At 52.6% G+C, this 16,527-nt stretch overlaps 4 protein-coding genes across 4 annotated transcripts; 1 reads left to right on the forward strand and 3 right to left on the reverse strand.

Moving 5' to 3' along the window:
* Positions 1–253: 253 nt before the first annotated feature.
* Positions 254–1,457, reverse strand: AYL99_09067 (hypothetical protein; the record flags this gene model as incomplete). The annotated part of the gene is made up of 2 exons (XM_018840575.1): positions 254–1,009; positions 1,065–1,457. 2 exons carry the CDS (start codon positions 1,455–1,457, stop codon positions 254–256), a joined length of 1,149 nt encoding a protein of 382 aa, XP_018690322.1.
* A 2,212-nt stretch (positions 1,458–3,669) lies between these two features.
* Positions 3,670–5,519, reverse strand: AYL99_09068 (hypothetical protein; the record flags this gene model as incomplete). The annotated part of the gene is made up of 6 exons (XM_018840576.1): positions 3,670–4,375; positions 4,424–4,613; positions 4,673–4,719; positions 4,775–4,869; positions 4,932–5,195; positions 5,247–5,519. 6 exons carry the CDS (start codon positions 5,517–5,519, stop codon positions 3,670–3,672), a joined length of 1,575 nt encoding a protein of 524 aa, XP_018690323.1.
* Positions 5,520–8,512: 2,993 nt separating this feature from the next.
* Positions 8,513–10,168, forward strand: AYL99_09069 (hypothetical protein; the record flags this gene model as incomplete). Its single annotated transcript, XM_018840577.1, has 5 exons — positions 8,513–8,813; positions 8,896–9,002; positions 9,131–9,287; positions 9,417–9,649; positions 9,824–10,168. The coding sequence occupies 5 exons, from the start codon at positions 8,513–8,515 to the stop codon at positions 10,166–10,168; spliced, it is 1,143 nt and encodes a 380-aa protein (XP_018690324.1).
* A 1,034-nt stretch (positions 10,169–11,202) lies between these two features.
* On the reverse strand, positions 11,203–12,612 carry AYL99_09070 (hypothetical protein; the record flags this gene model as incomplete). The annotated part of the gene is made up of 5 exons (XM_018840578.1): positions 11,203–11,939; positions 11,994–12,203; positions 12,259–12,357; positions 12,412–12,468; positions 12,528–12,612. The coding sequence occupies 5 exons, from the start codon at positions 12,610–12,612 to the stop codon at positions 11,203–11,205; spliced, it is 1,188 nt and encodes a 395-aa protein (XP_018690325.1).
* Positions 12,613–16,527: the final 3,915 nt, after the last annotated feature.

The raw sequence follows: 16,527 nt of genomic DNA on the forward strand, positions 1-16,527 counted from the left end.
AATAATTCATTTTTGTCTTGCCAAAGTAGTGATACATATACTGCTAACCTCTATCCTCTAATCTTGATCTCATTCCTCGTAAAAGACAGACAATCATATGCTTGCTTAATAAATCATAGATCAGGATGCCACCGTGAAGGGTATCTGTTCTATAGGCGCAAAAAGAAAGGGCTCGCTCGAACGCTGCAACAAAATGACAAACGACACATAATGTACCAGAGTGTATTAAACAATTAACACTCACGAGTCACGGTCACGACAATAAGACGTTCGTGCCCTGGAAGGTGGCGGTGCCAGACCACATACCTCGGACCAAAGGCAGGTTCACCTTACTGACCGTGGTGTTTGTCGAAGCCGCGAGGGTCTCGGCCTCTTTCTTGATTGTAGGGTCGTTGTTGATGGTCATGTGGCCATGGAATAGAATGAGATTGCCGCCCTTGACGATGTCCATACCGCCCGGTCCGGTCAAGTCAGCATCACTGGTGACGAGCAATGGGCGGCTTGATTTGGTGTAAGGACCCCAGATATTCGTCGCGGTGGCATACGAGACATCGTATTTGGGCGTCGTAAAGCAATTGCTGCTAAAGAACAGGAAGTAGATTCCTTCATCGGAACGGTGGAGCGAGGGAGCTTCGATCAATGGCCCGTCAAATTCGTCACGATCGAGGATCTCAACGGCGTTTCCAATGAGAGTGATGCCGTCAGGGCCGACTTGTTGGAGCATGAGGGGAGTCGGTACAATAGGCTCAACAGTGTTGCCACAGGACCCGCCGTGGCCAATGGAGTTCCCGTCGACTTTGTACACGACATAGCGTGTATTGGTAGATTCGTCGAGGAATCCGTCGGGATCAATGGCTCCACCGAGCGGATTGACGTCTGGGCAAGCGAAAGGAGTGTCAAGTGGGACATAAGGTCCCAGAACGTTCTGAGAAGTCGCTGCACCCACACAATGGTGTGCAGGAGACCAGACGACATTATCGGCGTAGTAGAGAACAAAAGATCCATCGTCCTGACTCGAGTATTAGTCATGACACTCGGAACCATGCGCGTGGAACGCTACTCACCAGTTGGACCACATCTGGGGCCCAGACGCCAGCGCCTGTCTCCCATGCCCCTAGGTTAGGCAGAGCGTCATGATTGTCGAGCAGTGTCCACGTCTGGTTGTCGGTCGAAGTGGCCACCTGAATATGGATCAAATCTGGTTCAGGGGCGCGATTGTTGGTCGCAAAAGCGTATGACACGCCATCAACGTAGATGACAGCAGGGTCGGGGAAGTTGGATGAAATATGAGGTCCCAAGATAGAAGCGAAAGGACTTGAATCAGGATCTGTCAATAATGTTGACGACGATGACTGTGGCGACGGATCCGGTGATCGAATAACAGAATCGCGAGGAGTCAAAGGCCCCAGGCTGGAAACGGCCGAGGAGGCCAAGAGGTAGGTCGGGATGGCGACCATGATGCCGAGTAATAACTGAGTTTGCAACGAAAGTGAAAAGAAAGGATTCTCTTGTTTCTCGCAAAGAGGATCTGAAGAAGATGAAAACGACTGTTTCTCTGAAAGAATGTGAGAAGCTGCTTCACCTCCCTGATGAGGGCGCCTGGAATGAGCGGCGAGCAAAGGCTCTTTTTCTGGAATGCGGTAATCGGTCGCCATCTTGTCAGAGGGTAGTGGACAGTGATAATATAGTCCCGAGCAAGGGGGTGAGGACCTGAGGTTGATTGCGTCGCGCCAAATGCGAGGCTCCGTTCCTCGGCTGGCTGGCGCAGGAGGTTCAGGGGGTGGATCGTTTGAACTTTCTGAGGGGCACAACGGCTGTTTGGCGCACGACAAGGGAGCTAAGCAGGGCGTGAGCCGTGTAGTAGGCGATAACTTTTTGGCAGATTTGGTACCGTGGTATCGTGGGGGTGTGTCTGTGTGTCCAAATGTACCTGTACACCGATTCCGCCAGTGTTTGACCAGGGCAGAGTGACAATGCGATGCGATGGGAAAAAAGTGTAAGCCAGGGCGAGTTTAGCTGATGGCGCACTGTTGCCAAGTAGGGCGCAGATGACCCGAAGAACCAGAAGTAGCACCGCGCTTAGCATGTTTGCGGAATGGTACGGGGTTATTTTGGAGCATCAGCGGTCTCGTGAGTGGCCAGCATTCGGTCTGAGGTCATGTTTCGGAGTCCTTTGTGGAAGTATCATTCGTGGGATGTTGGCGCGGGTTGTAACGGCACAGCCACTCAGAAAGTGGGTGTTTTTTAGGAGGTCACGTGGATGCGCTCAAAGTTCGTGCGATTAAGCTTTTGCATGCCAAGCCTTCGCTTACACATCCTTATTCGGTAATATCAAACCCTTCCCCTTTTTTGCCGCTTCCACAGCCTCAATGAACTGGTACTCGTACACCGACTCCCGAGATCTCAGCTTCACATGTCACGGATGAAAAAAAAAAAAAAAAGAAATCAGAAACAGGCACTTTGGCGCCGTGTTCTGACGTTGGCTCTACGAGTATTACCGAGGACTCTGTACGTACAGTACTTCCCGTTGAGCGGCTACGACTTGTCTCAAGCTAAGAGCGCCTCGTTATCATTACCCATTGTGTTGTCCCGTTCTCTCGCATGCATCTCCCAGTGGACTACGTCAACTCAGCTGTCGAGGATACTCTCATAGTCCGTTGCGCGACTTTTAAGAAGGTAGTGTCTTACAAGTGCTCTCGGAAGCATGTTTTTCCAGGGTGCTTTGGTGAGCTCATCACTTGGAATAAGCTGTCCCACGGAAAGCAACCGGTCAGGTCAACCTTGCGTGTTTCATTGACCGCGTCCCTATTGCAAGACTCGTGCGCAGAATGGAGTAACATTTAGGCCCAGTATTACGATTTGTGCTCGTCCGGGACTGATGAGGCTGAATCCACTGCCGGCTGCCTCATGCAACAGCAATCCCCTTTTGCAGGGCCTCTTCTGTACCACCTTTGGCGATAATCTCTTGTGCAGCGTACATACATTCGGAGGGTTTGTTTTCTTCTTTGCCTATCGGTTCTTTAACTTGCGTGGTTGGCTGAGTCGTGATTGAGTCCGAGAATTGTCTCACATAGTTGTCGGATGAGATTGGGACCTCGAAGCTCATCAACCCGTCGCGGATGCTGTTTCGCGAAACGTTTACAAGGGAGTCGGTAACCACCAAAGGAATCTTTCTGGTCAGGAGGGAAGTAGCCACTTGTTAACGAGAGGTACGACATTTCAAATTGAGGCCAGACCAAAATATCTCTTGGTCCTGCACTCAAGGAAAACTTGAGGTCATCTCCTCTATAGGCACGTGGGCCTCGCACATGTACTTCCCCGGGGTAGATGCCGTGGTTACTTCAGGTGCGTGGCTGTTCTCAGGACAAAGATTTTCCTAAAGCCTGCGTTGAACTGCCGAATCACAGCGCCTAGGTTACAAGCATAGCGGATAATGGGTTCCTTCAAGGGTAGGATGGATGTGGGAACACCAGGCGGAGAAGAGCAAATCAGACAGTGATTCTTCTGCCAATTTGAGCCCCGTCGCGAATGTACCGGCCATAACACTGTGGCTATTATGGGTTCTGTGGCGCTTAGATCTCCAAGACATCTTGCCGTCTGTCCCTCTGTCTACTTTTCCCTCGTGTAATCACATTCTGACTGGCAAAAGATCGCCTTGGCACCAATCACTCAAACGGTGTAGCGGAAGAAGGTAGCATCGTCGCCCTTTTCCCTCTCTGCGGCCTTGTCCTGCTCGGTGTATTGATCCAGGGGTTTGTACTCGCGATCGCGACGGGCGTTTTCGCGTCGCAGATAAGTGGTCATGAAAATCTGCAGGCATGTGCTGGCAGTGAGCATCGCGATCAAGATGGCGTGGCCCTTGGTGAACTTGGGAGAGTCGGAACTCAGGTAGATGAACCCAGCAATGGCGCCACCGAGGTTGCCTAGAATTGCGCACAACGTCAGGGTCATGCCGTGCTTGCGTAAGGAGTGTTGCTGTTCAGGCCGCAAAGGGCTAGACTTACCAAAACCCACGTGCATCGCTATGCCCACTGCTCTTTTGAGGGAGCCGCCAATGTTATTGCCGTTCCAAGCAACACCTTGAGGGACATTGGGATATATTCCCGCCACGAAGAAAAAGCACCCAGCGTATTTGACATGGGGGTTCTGGGATGAAATGAGGAGAATCAGTCCAAGCAATGCGGTGCAGTTAAAGCCGATCATGAAAAGTCCGCGAGTCTTGAGCTTGTCGGCCGCATAACCACCCGTGATGCAGCAGAAGCAGGCCACGATGTACGGCGGGACCGTCATGAGCTGCGCTGTTTCGTTCGTATATCCTAGCGTCTTGACGATTGTTGGCAAGAAGAGGGACACGGAATACAAAGGTGTATAAATGCTAGAGCATGGTTAGCTGAAGGACATTGATCTGCAATGAGTGGCTTACCCAATGGTAATGAACATGTGAACCCAGATCTTCCAATCCTTGAGAGCATCGCGGCAGTATTTCATGTCGAACTCGTCGGCAAGGGAACTGCGATCTCGTTCCAGGCGTCGAGATACTTCGTGTCTCTCCTCCGGAGTAAGGAACTTTGCAGTGGAAGGGTAATCATTCATGGTCCAAAAGGCAATGATGGCTGCAGACAAACGCGTTAGCTTGTGCCTGATACTACTACCATGGCTAACCGCTACTCACCAATGGCCAGTGTCAAAAGGCCTTCGAGGATGAAAATCCACGACCATCTGTACTCCTGTCAGCTGTCTGGATAACGCAGCATGTGACTAACTTCACACATACCCAGATTTCCCACCAACTCCGTCCATTTCGATGATTCCGCGGGCCAAGAGACCGCCAAATGCCCCCGCTGCTGTAGCTGCAGAGAAAAAGATAGCCTGTCGTTGTTGTTAACCCGAGAAACACAGTGGAATCTGGGTAGGCAAGCTGCGGTACTCACCATCCTGAGACCACATTCATGACGCTTGTACCACATGGTGATGTAGAAGGTCACTCCAGGAAACAGGCCTCCTTCCGCAATGCCCAAAGCAGCACGAGCGATAAGTAGACCTGTAAAGTTCTGAACGAGACCCATAAGAGTTGTGCAGATTCCCCATGCAACCATAATAGAAGGTATCCAGATCGAGGGCCGTGTCCGCTTCATCATGAGATTGGAGAGAGGCTCGACGAGGACATAGAAAGGGAAGAAGATTGCCAGAGCTACCTGGGCCATGTGAGCGGTGATAACATTCGCAAAAGGGAGAGCCGAACGCACATTGTAGTCCAACCCTGTCATTCCCAGATCCTTTTCTAGGCCAGCAAGTCGGGCATTGCCAATATTGGTGCGGTCGAGGAAGCTGAGAAGGTAGAGAAGGGCCAGGAAGGGCAGAAGTGTCCAGTCAATCTTCCTGATCAGCTTTTTCGTAGCCTTCAAATCGAATCCCAAGTCCTGAGAACTCGAGGATGCTGATTCCAGCATCTCAATCTTTGCTCCGACATCTTTGCTGTCAAGGCTTTCGACGGGTATCTCAACCTCTGTGCGACCCATCCTGTCTTTTGCTTGGTATATACAGAAGTTGTCCCGTCCTACGGGAGAGGTGTACCGACTATTTGGAGGTGTGTAACGGCACCCACGGTGAAAGCGGCTTTGGAAAAGGCAGAGAAACGCAAAGGAAATGGGAAGCCACAAAAAAAAATGGAACAGTGAGCTGGATCACAGCAGGCAATATATAGAATCCCGGCGGAAGCACTCACCGTTGTTGACTCGAGACACAAGAGAGGGCAATAGCCTACTTCCCCGTTTCACACGCCTTGCTCCGCATTGCTCCAGGCTCCCCCCAGATCCATTCGTGGCCTACCAGTAACTTCCATCCCGTGTTGCATCGGAATGAAGGAGCTGATCCTCAACATTTTTGATCAGACTCAGGCACTTTGCTGAATTCGTCTGCCCGGACAAAGGGAGATTCAGGAAGCAGTTCTGGGCATATTAGACCCCTGTTTCTGAAAGTCGTCACCATGCAATACGAACAATGGCATGGCGGGATCACAATGGTACGACGGAGCAATATGCAGATATGGATGTGATAGGACAATCTCTCGAATCCAACATGCCGTCAGGTACTGCCGATGGATGTGGTCATCCTTGGCATAACTGGGGTTGCTCAAGAAGTCCAAGTTTGAGGTCGGAGAGAATGGATAGATAGATCTTCCGTAGGCTAATCAGAGGCTGTAGAGGAATGACGCGGACGATCCGTGCCCCTGAGTCGGTGACACCCGTGTCCGATGCGGAAACTGCGTTACCTGAACAGCTAGGTTTGGGAACACGAGGAGTGTGTCCATCCTGTAATTTTGCCGTAACAGCCAACACTCTCAGATGATCGGTCAACGGGAAGGGAGCACATGGGGCTGTGAAGATGAAGCCAAGGGCAGAAGACGTCCGCCACAACTTCTAGGCCAACGTGTGCCATGCGCGGAGCATGTGCTGGATCAGGCTGGCACGACGAGGAGATACATGTGGACGAGGAGCAAATGTAACCACAGCCTCCGGAACCAAGCGATCAAGATGCCTAGCGGCGCGCCAAGCCATCGCGCCAAGAGCGGAATGGGATTCTCCTCCGACCACCGCCATTCTTCATTAGACGTCGATCCAGTAGCCATATGGAATACCTAGCAGCCAAGCGTCCCCACGACCATAAGCAGCTCGAGCCCCTCGCCCGAACACGACATTCTAGAACGCCATGATCTCAAAAGGACATTGCCCCACGCATGAGTGGTGAGAGGTCGAATTGGCACAGAGGATCCGTCGTCGCTCTACGTGGCGGCAGCGCTCTTACACTGAAAGCTCGACTCGCGCGCGCTTCCCCGGACAATCCCTATCAGTAGCTTCCATTTGGCATTAGCCTCTCACCATGGGACATTCAAAGCTTCTTCCCATCTCAAGAAAACTTCTCCCGATCGTTCACATGTCAGAAGCACTGATTGCTTCCTTGAGACGAGCCCGAATGCATTCCGCTCAAGCAACCAATCATTTGCGACGAAAACTGTTGAGCTGGATCCAACCCCAGATGCGTCACTTGATTCCCCAGATATCGCCATAACCTCGTATCAGGACATACCTAGGTGTGCAGCAACTCAAAGCCTTGTGACGAAGGACGAAGATGTGCCGCGGTTTCAATGGAATCTCCCGAAAGGATACCACAGGAGACTCCATGTGGTAGTTCTTCTCTCCCAGAAGCCACATGCGCAGTCCCCAATGATGGTATGACAAGAAAGGCATCGTGATATGCTAGTGCGATGACAACATACCCATACGATGCGATTTTGTCCTATTGACTCAGAGTATGATTGAGTGACATTTCAAGGTGCCTACTCAGTTTTGACTTCAGTAGAGCGTCAAGGATGGCGGTGTGGCTTTTCGCTCTATATGCAGTGGATGGAAAAGCAATCTTCACGTCCTCATACCAACGAAGTGTTGTTCTGCTTTTTCGGAATGCAGATTTGTTGCCTCCTGCTCATGCGTTACGCGTTGAATGCGAGCTCGGTTCGACCCCTAACTAGTGGCCAGGTCTGCATGCAGGGTTCAAGGTCTGTATTTGCATTCTGAGGTAGTAGTCGGCAGGAGAAGAGCATCTCGAAACACATTTCGAGCGACGACTGCTCAACTACAAAACATGCTCAGGTACATCTCTTGACCCTGCCGGGATATCCCAGAAACCCGAGGTCTCTCGTCGCTACTCCCCCAAAGGCCTCCATTGCCTAGAGCACAAAGCGCCTGCGACTCCTGGATGAAGATTATAGCCACGTTGACACACGACAAGCGACCCAGTACCAAAGGCTCCTCATGCGTTCCCCTTCAAGCTTCACACATCAGTCCGACCTCCCATGGAGATCTATTCTCCCTTTCGAATATCACAACGCATTTTTCGAAGGAGGAGGTACAGGCCTTCTTGAAGTAGGCCAACCCCATAGCCGCTTCGAACATGGTGGCGGATTCAAGGACCAAATCGAGTGGCCCTATGCTTCGTTACCACGTTATCCCTTTTGCAGTTATCTCTTCACAAAGGCCCCCACGCCAACTGCCACGCGAGAACATGAGGGTTTCTCGATCCCATATATACGTCTGGTCTCAGATCTAGCAAGGCTGGATCGATCTGCATAGAGTCAGCCTGAAGGAGGAGAACTGGACGCACCCGGACTTGGGTCGGCGTGCATACCGAGATCTTTTGTCTTCTCCATACCGAGTGCATCGAAGTGGCCTCTCCGCATCGTCACCCCACGGTGAATCTCCGAGCGGCTGAATTACTTGCTGGCTGAATTTAGCCGGAGCCACATGCGGAAGCACGCTACATACGACATCAGGCGACTATGGTCCGAGAAAACAGCAAAGAGCCGAATGAGGGACTATAAACCACGGCATTTCGAGTGCCACATATACAGTCTACAGTCAACGGCTTGAGACGGGTAAAGCTCACTCAGGAGACACATTCCATATAAAACTTGTCCCAGGTCTTTCAACACTGTAAGTGGTTAAGCTTGACAACAATGGAGCCCATCCGTCTCGGCATCATAGGCTATGGCTTCTCCACCAAATGCTTCCATCTACCATTCATCAATGCATTGTCGGATTTCAAGGTGGTCGCTTTCTTTCAACGAACGGAGGCACCGAAGGACTCCAAGAGCGCAGCACTCGGTTCACATTGCACTGTCGACTATCCCGACATCAAGCACTATCGGAATGCCGATGAATTCTTCGCCGACAAGGACATCGATGTGGTGATTGTGTGCAGCAAGCAGGATACCCATGCAGAATATGCCGAGAAGGCCATGAATGCTGGAAAGCATGGTATGATTCTTTCTTGGACAGCCTCCTTAAATCGATATGAAAAACGGAAAGGTACTAAACCGGTCTGTCTGTGTTTGAACAGTGGTTGTGGAGAAGCCGTTCACCAGAACGACAGAAGAGGCCAACCATCTCATCGCGCTGGCAGAGAAAACCGGAAAGATCTTGACAGTGTTCCAAAATCGAAGATGGGTAAGTTCGTGTGGATTGACGCGCTCACCCCGGAGAGATCGAACCGAGCCCTCCTCTCTCTCTCTCTCGTGTGGAGGCCATGACATTGTCTTTGTTTCCCGAATGCCAACGTCTTTGGTCTTCTTTAGGACAACGATTTTCTGACCCTCCGACACTTGGTCGACAAAGACGCCTTCGGAACCATCAAGGAATGCGAGATACACTACGATGTCGACTTCCCTTTTTGGATGAGAGGGATGAACAAGAAGGAGTACGTGCCGGGAGACGGCATGACTTTCGGTCTCGGTATTGTCCCCACCTCTCCTTTTCTCTTCCCCATCTGTATAACACGAAGTTCTGCCCGTGGCCATCCCGCTCTTGTCTACTTTGGAAGCAGGCATGACGTATAAGCACGTGCTGACGTCGACGGTGCAGGAAGCCACACGTTCGATCAAGCACTGCTGCTCTTCGGGCGGCCCAAGTCCGTGACGGGGTTCCTGCGCGTGCTCCGCGGCGTCGACAGCGAGATCGAGGACAGTTTCACGGCCATCCTGCAGTATGACGGGGAGCAGAAGGACCTGCTGGTCACGGTAAAGACGATGGTCGTGTCGCCGATGAAGGACCAGCTGAAGTATTTTGTCCGGGGGACGAAGGGGTCGTTTGTCAAGGTTAGTTGTGTTCCTTATACTTCCTTCCCTCTCTCCAAGAACAATGCTCTATCTACACCATCCATCCAGCCAACCGTCCAATCCCCAACCCACCCCGTTATCTATTTCTATTTCTCGTCTCTCTCATCTCTCTCGACAACTGACCAACGCGCCCGAACCCGTCTTTGTTAATAGCACGGGACATGCATCCAAGAAGCACAGATCCTCGCCGAGCCCTCGCTGCCCACGACGCACCCGGACTTCGGCCGGGAGCCGCCGCACCTGTACGGCCTGCTGACGACCAAGGGCGACCACGCCTTCGACCCGGCCCACCAGGTCCACGAGCCCGACGCGAAGCTGTTCGTTGGCCGCTACCCCACCATCCCGGGCCACTGGGTGGGCTTCTACGAGAATCTGCGCGATGCCGTGCGCGGTACCGCCCCCGTCGCCGTCAAGCCCGAGCAGTCCCGCGACGGCATCCGCCTGATCGAGCTGGTCCGCGAGAGCAGTCTCAAGGGCCAGGCTGTCGAGTGGCATTGATCAGCGGTGGCAGCAACGGACGACGACGGCGAAGACCAGGGCAAGGGTAGAGAGACTGGACGGACAATGGACAAGCGCGGTGAAACCAAATCATGTTAGAGCTATTCCACGCGAAGCGAGTGTACGGCTCTCTTTACAAGCCAATCCCAGACAGACCCGTTGAGCAGAAAAAAGAAGGGGTGACAAGACTCGACTGCCTCCGGCCCTTGTAGCAATAGTCATCCGCCAGTACCACTCTCTGTATGATTCCATCAACACTGGGCTTGTCGGGCTCATTCCCCTGGAGACTCCTTGTGCAACCCGGTCCTCCTTTTCCAATGTAGAGAATGCGCAATTTTGACCTTTCCACCACCCAAAGCCAAACCTAAACAACACAACAGGCATCCAAAACAGCGAACAATTACGCGATGATAAGGAACAACCTCCAAATGCAAACCCTTCCAAACCTGGAGCCCAGACATCAAGAAAAGAGAACATCCCCCCCTTTGTTCTTGCTCCTTTGGATAGAGGAGCCCATTCTCAGCAACCACCCCTTCCACAACGCCATGCTTTGAAGAGGGGAAGGTCGACACCAGCCATGTCCGTTTGAAGAGCACACAGAACAACTGCTCCATTAGAAGTGCTGCAAACCCCTCCCACAACCCCGAACCAAAGAAGCCAATCTTTGTCTCCAATGCCTCCCGTCCTTCGATGCCATTTTCATGACTCCGAAGACCAACCCAAGAGCCATATGAGTCCCTCCATCTTCCACCTTTTGATAATCGAGATGTTGCCCAGATCTCCACTCCTTCCATCATCTCACAGCCCTCGGTGAGCCCAATGACCATGCGCTAAACGACTGAAATATCGCTGCAAAATGATCCCCTTCCCCCGTAACACACTATGTGGAAGTATCGTGACGACACCGACATGTATAACGACCCACGAGCACTCCCCCTATGCAATGCCCTGTACACCGAAGAGATGCTTCAAAAGGCAACACAACTCCGCGCATACAAAACATGTTATGTTCAGGTCGTGTCTTCATAACTCATTTAACCCCATACTGAGGTCGCACCGATTTTGTTGGACCCCCAAACTCCGCTCCCCGTGCCCCAAGTACCCATGCCGGAATTCGACGACTCTTTCTGTGCATTCGAGTTCGAGTTGGCGGACCCTGCTCGATCAGCATTTTGTTCGTTAGACCCGAACCCGTATCCCAAAGAAGAAGGCAGAGGGGACGTCGTGCGCTTGTTGATGGACTGGTTTGGGGCCTGTTGCACATTGGGACGGCTGCCAATTGGCCCCATGCCGCCACTGACGGGCGCCGTGGTTGATTTGGAAATCTGCCGAGAGTGCGATGGCTCTTCCCCAGTCGGTGGTGTAGGTGCTTTTCCGGAAGCTTGAATGGAACCATCAAACGTACCGAAACCTGACGATGTTTGCGCAGATGGAGAAGTTGCCTTTTCAGCACGAGAGCCATCCTGACCCGAGGATGCATTCTGAGCGCCGGATTCACCTTGTGAAGCCTGTCCCGGCACGCCAAAAGGATCAGACGTGCGGGGTGAAGGACCGCGAGGTGCCCCAGGTGCATTGCCAGAGACCGCTCCCGCTGGATCTCGGCCGGTGAGCTCCTCCGCAGAGAAGGGCACTTGTCCTACAAAAGCGTTGGGGTCACCGCCATATAATGCGCGATGCTGACGAGCAATTAGCTCCCGACGGCCTTCCTCACTCAAGGTGCTAGGGCTCATTGAGCGATCGGATTTGTTGGACGACATTTCAGCCAGAAGACCTGTTCCCGTCTCAGTGCGGTGTCCCGGCTCGACTCTGGGCACACAATGCTTACTCCGATTGTATTGCTGCTCTTGATGATAATTGCGCAGCTCGCGCTCTCGCTGAGCTGCCATCCTCCTTTTCGCTTGCATCATCTGGTCAGCGTCCCCATGACGACCTTGGTGCCTCTGCGCGGCATAAAAGTTCTGGAGATTCGAGCCGGGGTGCGGTCGCGAAGGGTCAAAGTCGCCGGCGGGATGGCGGCCTCCGTGCATTCGGGGACCTGCATATCATGAGTTTTTCGGCCACCGTGCGCACAATGCTGCGATAGTACGCACCATGCTCCACCCCCGGGCGCAATGGACCCGGTGGCATTGATCGTTGTCCACCATAAAATTTGCCACTTTTGACCAGATTGTCCATTGCTCGATCCACCTCTGTTCTCTCACGTCAGTCCTTGGAGTGGCAGCTCCTAGGGGCAATCATCACACCTTCAAACTGCATGGCAAAAGCATTGCCATCTTCGCGCTGGGAGGTAGAGCTGGCGCCTAGCACGCATTCGTTAGTTCCAACCACAGTATTCCAGAGTCCATCGTCCGTCACACACCTGATCTTGACGGCGGAGGCGGCTGCTCCCATGAGGGCTGCCGAACCGGCGCCTGCCATCCTTGGGGTTCATATGGGAAAGACATTTTTTTGGTTCTACCCGGCCCCTCTTTGCAACAGAGTCTCAGGTAATCCTCCAGTCGAGATTGTGTGATCGACAACGACGCAGGGTATATCCGAAAAGCAGTGGCTAGCTAAAGAATCGATCAGTCAATTAGGACTTGTGGACAAAAGACAATGATTAGGCAGGATGCGACTGGCTCAGGATCGAGAGAAGAGAACATGCAGTTTGGAGGGGAGAGGGGTTGAACATGTGGTGTATGTGTGTGGCCCAGTTCTTTGCTTGAGGGGGAAATTCTGGTACGTTGGTTTGGTGCGAGGATGTGGGTGGGGAGAGTGTTCATTTTTCTTTGAGGGATCGGTTCGGTCATCTTGAGCCAATGAAGGCCTCTGTGCAATCGGTCGAATTGTCCCGGGGAGGCCACGGCACAGGAAGGCGAGTTGAGGGAGCGTGAGACGACTTACAGATCAACCAAAAGCCGAGCTCGGATCCTCGTAGGTCGCAGGTCGCAGGTCGCAGTTGGCAAGTATGAGTACCGTGCGGGAGGAAAATTGGACGAGGATGGAAGCCCGCACTGCAGCGGCAGGCGGCAGGCAACACCAAAAAAATATAAGAAACGGGGAGAAGGGGGGACGAAAGGAAAAGAGACCGCAGGCGGAGAAAGATGGAGAGAGGGTTAAAAAAAGTTCTGCGACGAGAACGAAGATTGTCGTTGGCGAGGGAAATTCGCCCGGGCCTCTAGAAGGCAAAAGGGAAACCCCCCACGGCGCAGGCCCCGAGGCCTCGAGACCACCTACAGCTACTTGCCTAGGTATAACTAAAAGTATGCTCAATTCCCCTTCCTTAGGTACCTTACTCCCCCTAACCATGTCGCCAGGCCATACGCAGCATTGCGCTCCTGAAACTGCGATTCCGCTGCCTGACCGGTACCTAGTAGGTAGTCATTTTCCGTCTCCCACCGTTTCCCTCCCTTATTCCTCCTAGTCACAAATCCATCTTCCTTTTCTCACCTTTTCTGCCTTTCGTGCTGAAAAATGGCTCCAGCGAGACTGACAATCGGCGCAGGCGGGTCATCCCCGACCATCACTACCCACGAGCTAACGGCGGCCGGCTTAAGGCTGGGTCGCTGGATCATCGGCAAAGCGAGACCCAGACGAAAACACTCCCTCCGCGCATTGTACCTCCCTTTACCGGGATACTGAGGACCAAAGCGAACAGTCGGCGAGCCGGAACAGCGACTGACCCTGCTCTCGAGATCGGCCCTCTCCCACGAGTCCTTTCAGGCGGATCTTGATGAGGAAAAGAAGTCGAAGGCGAAGCCGAGGCCAGGTCCGCTCCTGATTCTCTCGCCAAACGTTGTTGAAGCAAATTGTCTCTCCGTGGTGGAGACCTATGGAATGACCGGTAAATTGTTGTGCTGGTGCAGGTGGGGGACATTTTGAAGCATTATTATTTGCTTTGGGTTAATTTCCCTGCCTGCGGCCGACCACCTCGAGTCAGAGACTCACGACTACCGAGTAGGTACAGGAGTGCAAAATGATGGCTTCTTCCAAAAAGAACTGCGATGAAGATCATCCTATGACGCAAATGCTGCAACCACAGTGACTGGTGAATGGCAAGTTTTGCCATGGCCGTTCCCGTCCAGGCCGAGCGCGTCTTGACCCTTGACAGCCGATGGTCTTGGTCTGCCCCTCAATGTCGAAATGGCTTAAGAGCCCTGCACGTTACGCACCATGCGCCTACCAATCCGAGTCTTCCGGTTCTTTGGGGGCTGTCCCACTCGTGCTTTCGAGAACCCTCACACCAAGGCTACTGCCAGCCAGTCACTCGTCACATGGGCCACGAGGTCGAGGGTGGTTTGGTTATGTGACGCGAAAGCTCGTGCTCCAGACTCGGCATAGGCAACGCTGAAGATTGCCGTTAAACTCATGTTCGTCACGCATCGGCTGCAGCCAAACATCACACAACTAACCATCTCATGCAGCTCTCCCTTTTCGTTCGTGGTACAGAGTGCAGAAGTCCAGGCGACTCCCCAAGCACCTGATCGGTCCAGTCCGCGAGCTCCCAGAAATCTGAGAAGCCCCAGCTCCTGCGCGTGATTCGGTCAGATTGATAACTGGTTCTAGTCCTCAAATTTCGGACGGTTCCACAAATCATCGAGGTGACTCCAGGAGATCTAGTTACTACTGCGTGCCAAACCCGTGTTAGGCGAGCATCAGGCTCGATGAACCACAGGTCGCGTACGGGGGCACCCATGAATCCATCAGCAGCCCTAACAAACATACTATTCGTGTCCTATTCATATTACGTGCGCACAGGATGTTCTCATATCAAGAATTGATGTGTCCTCGAGGCTTCTGATAATTATTGGCCGATCCGACAAAGGAAGGCATCTATCTGCAGGGCACATGCCATCTGCGCCCGTTGATGACCGCAAGATCCCTCGGTCGTTAGCAAAGTCGGTATGATAGTCTGTTGTATACGAGGTACGGTACGGGGCGTTGAACCGCCTCTCGTGAGTTTCTCATCAAATCTTGGTTCACGAGCCTCACACCAATCGAGATCCCGATGCTTTGGACTGGCGAGAAACCGCTGGACCATACGGAGTACAGATCATCACTGCATGCACTCGGTCGGGGTGAGCCAAGATTTCAGAAATAGGGGTGAAGAGATTGGGCTTGCTAGCAACAACTGGTGTGCTCTCTTCCTGCGCGGAGGGCTCCTGGCTTCGCGCTCTGAGTAATCTGGGCTCAAGCGTCTTTTCTCTACCTACATAGTTGACTCGAGAACGAAAAACCTAATTGCCATACACAGTTTGATCCCAGAGGGTGAGCGAAGCCCACTTTGAACTGAGCCTTCACCCGGCCTGTAGCTGAGCAGCCCTCCCTGAGCAAATACGGCGAGGGCCTAATCCGACCCCCTAGCCATAATACCTGCCTCTGGGCTCGACATCTATTTCGGACAGTGTGTCAGGAAGCTAGCAGCTTCTCTGGCCTTACGCTGCTACCCAAATTTCCTTGTGGAAAGTGGACGAATGTGTAGGCTGTGCTGTAACCCATTCTTCGGCGCCGGATCCAGAATGATTTGAATTGAGAGAGGAGAAATGTACGGAGTAGAATCCTTACAGGCCCCATTCGGGGACGTAGAGGCCCTGCCAGCTGGGCAAGTTCCAGAGCTTGTCTCAACTCACGACCCTTGGCCAAGATTGTCATGCACAAGCACGTCTGGGGAAGAAACGAAGCTCTTCCAGGGTATGAGCCGGCAAGTGTGGCCGAGATGGCAGAACCTCGGTATTTGGGACTTGCTCATGTTCTATTTGGGGTTATAATTTACACTTGCGCAATTTATCCCAACAATTACCGACGCTTTGGCCGAGCGGTTAAGGCGACACCCTGCTACCCTGGAGTTGAGGTGTTCTCTTCGGAGGCACAAGTTCGAATCTTGTAGGCGTCGATCTATTCTTTTTTTTTTTTCTTCTTACCCCCTCAAGAGGCGCTCAAGAACCGTGGCACTTAGTAAGTAGGTGATACAGGATCACGATGAATTTGAAATTGCTGAAAACGAGAGTGCTACTATCGGTCTCAAAAAAGGCATGCCCAAAAACACGGTTGCCTCTTTCTGCTGCATAAGCTGCATCTTTTGGTCATTCAACGCGTAATGCTCTAATAACGTGATTTGATGGATTACAATCATGCGCTACGGCATCCTCTTGAGACTGCGGACGGACTCGACCATCGACATGTTTGCAATTCCGAAGAGATCGCCACTTCCCTCCCCATTCGGCAGCCTGCGTTCATTTACATAATCATGGGAGACTCAAATGAGACGGAGGCCTTATACTCACCTAGCCTGTGGGTGATACAAGATTCCGTGGTACAGGAAAATGACAGCCCTGTCAATGGTCAACAGAACTGTTCGCCCTTTGCCGGGGCCCCATCGA

This window comes from Fonsecaea erecta (assembly GCF_001651985.1).
Source record: "Fonsecaea erecta strain CBS 125763 chromosome Unknown Scaff8, whole genome shotgun sequence".
NCBI lineage: Eukaryota > Fungi > Ascomycota > Eurotiomycetes > Chaetothyriales > Herpotrichiellaceae > Fonsecaea > Fonsecaea erecta.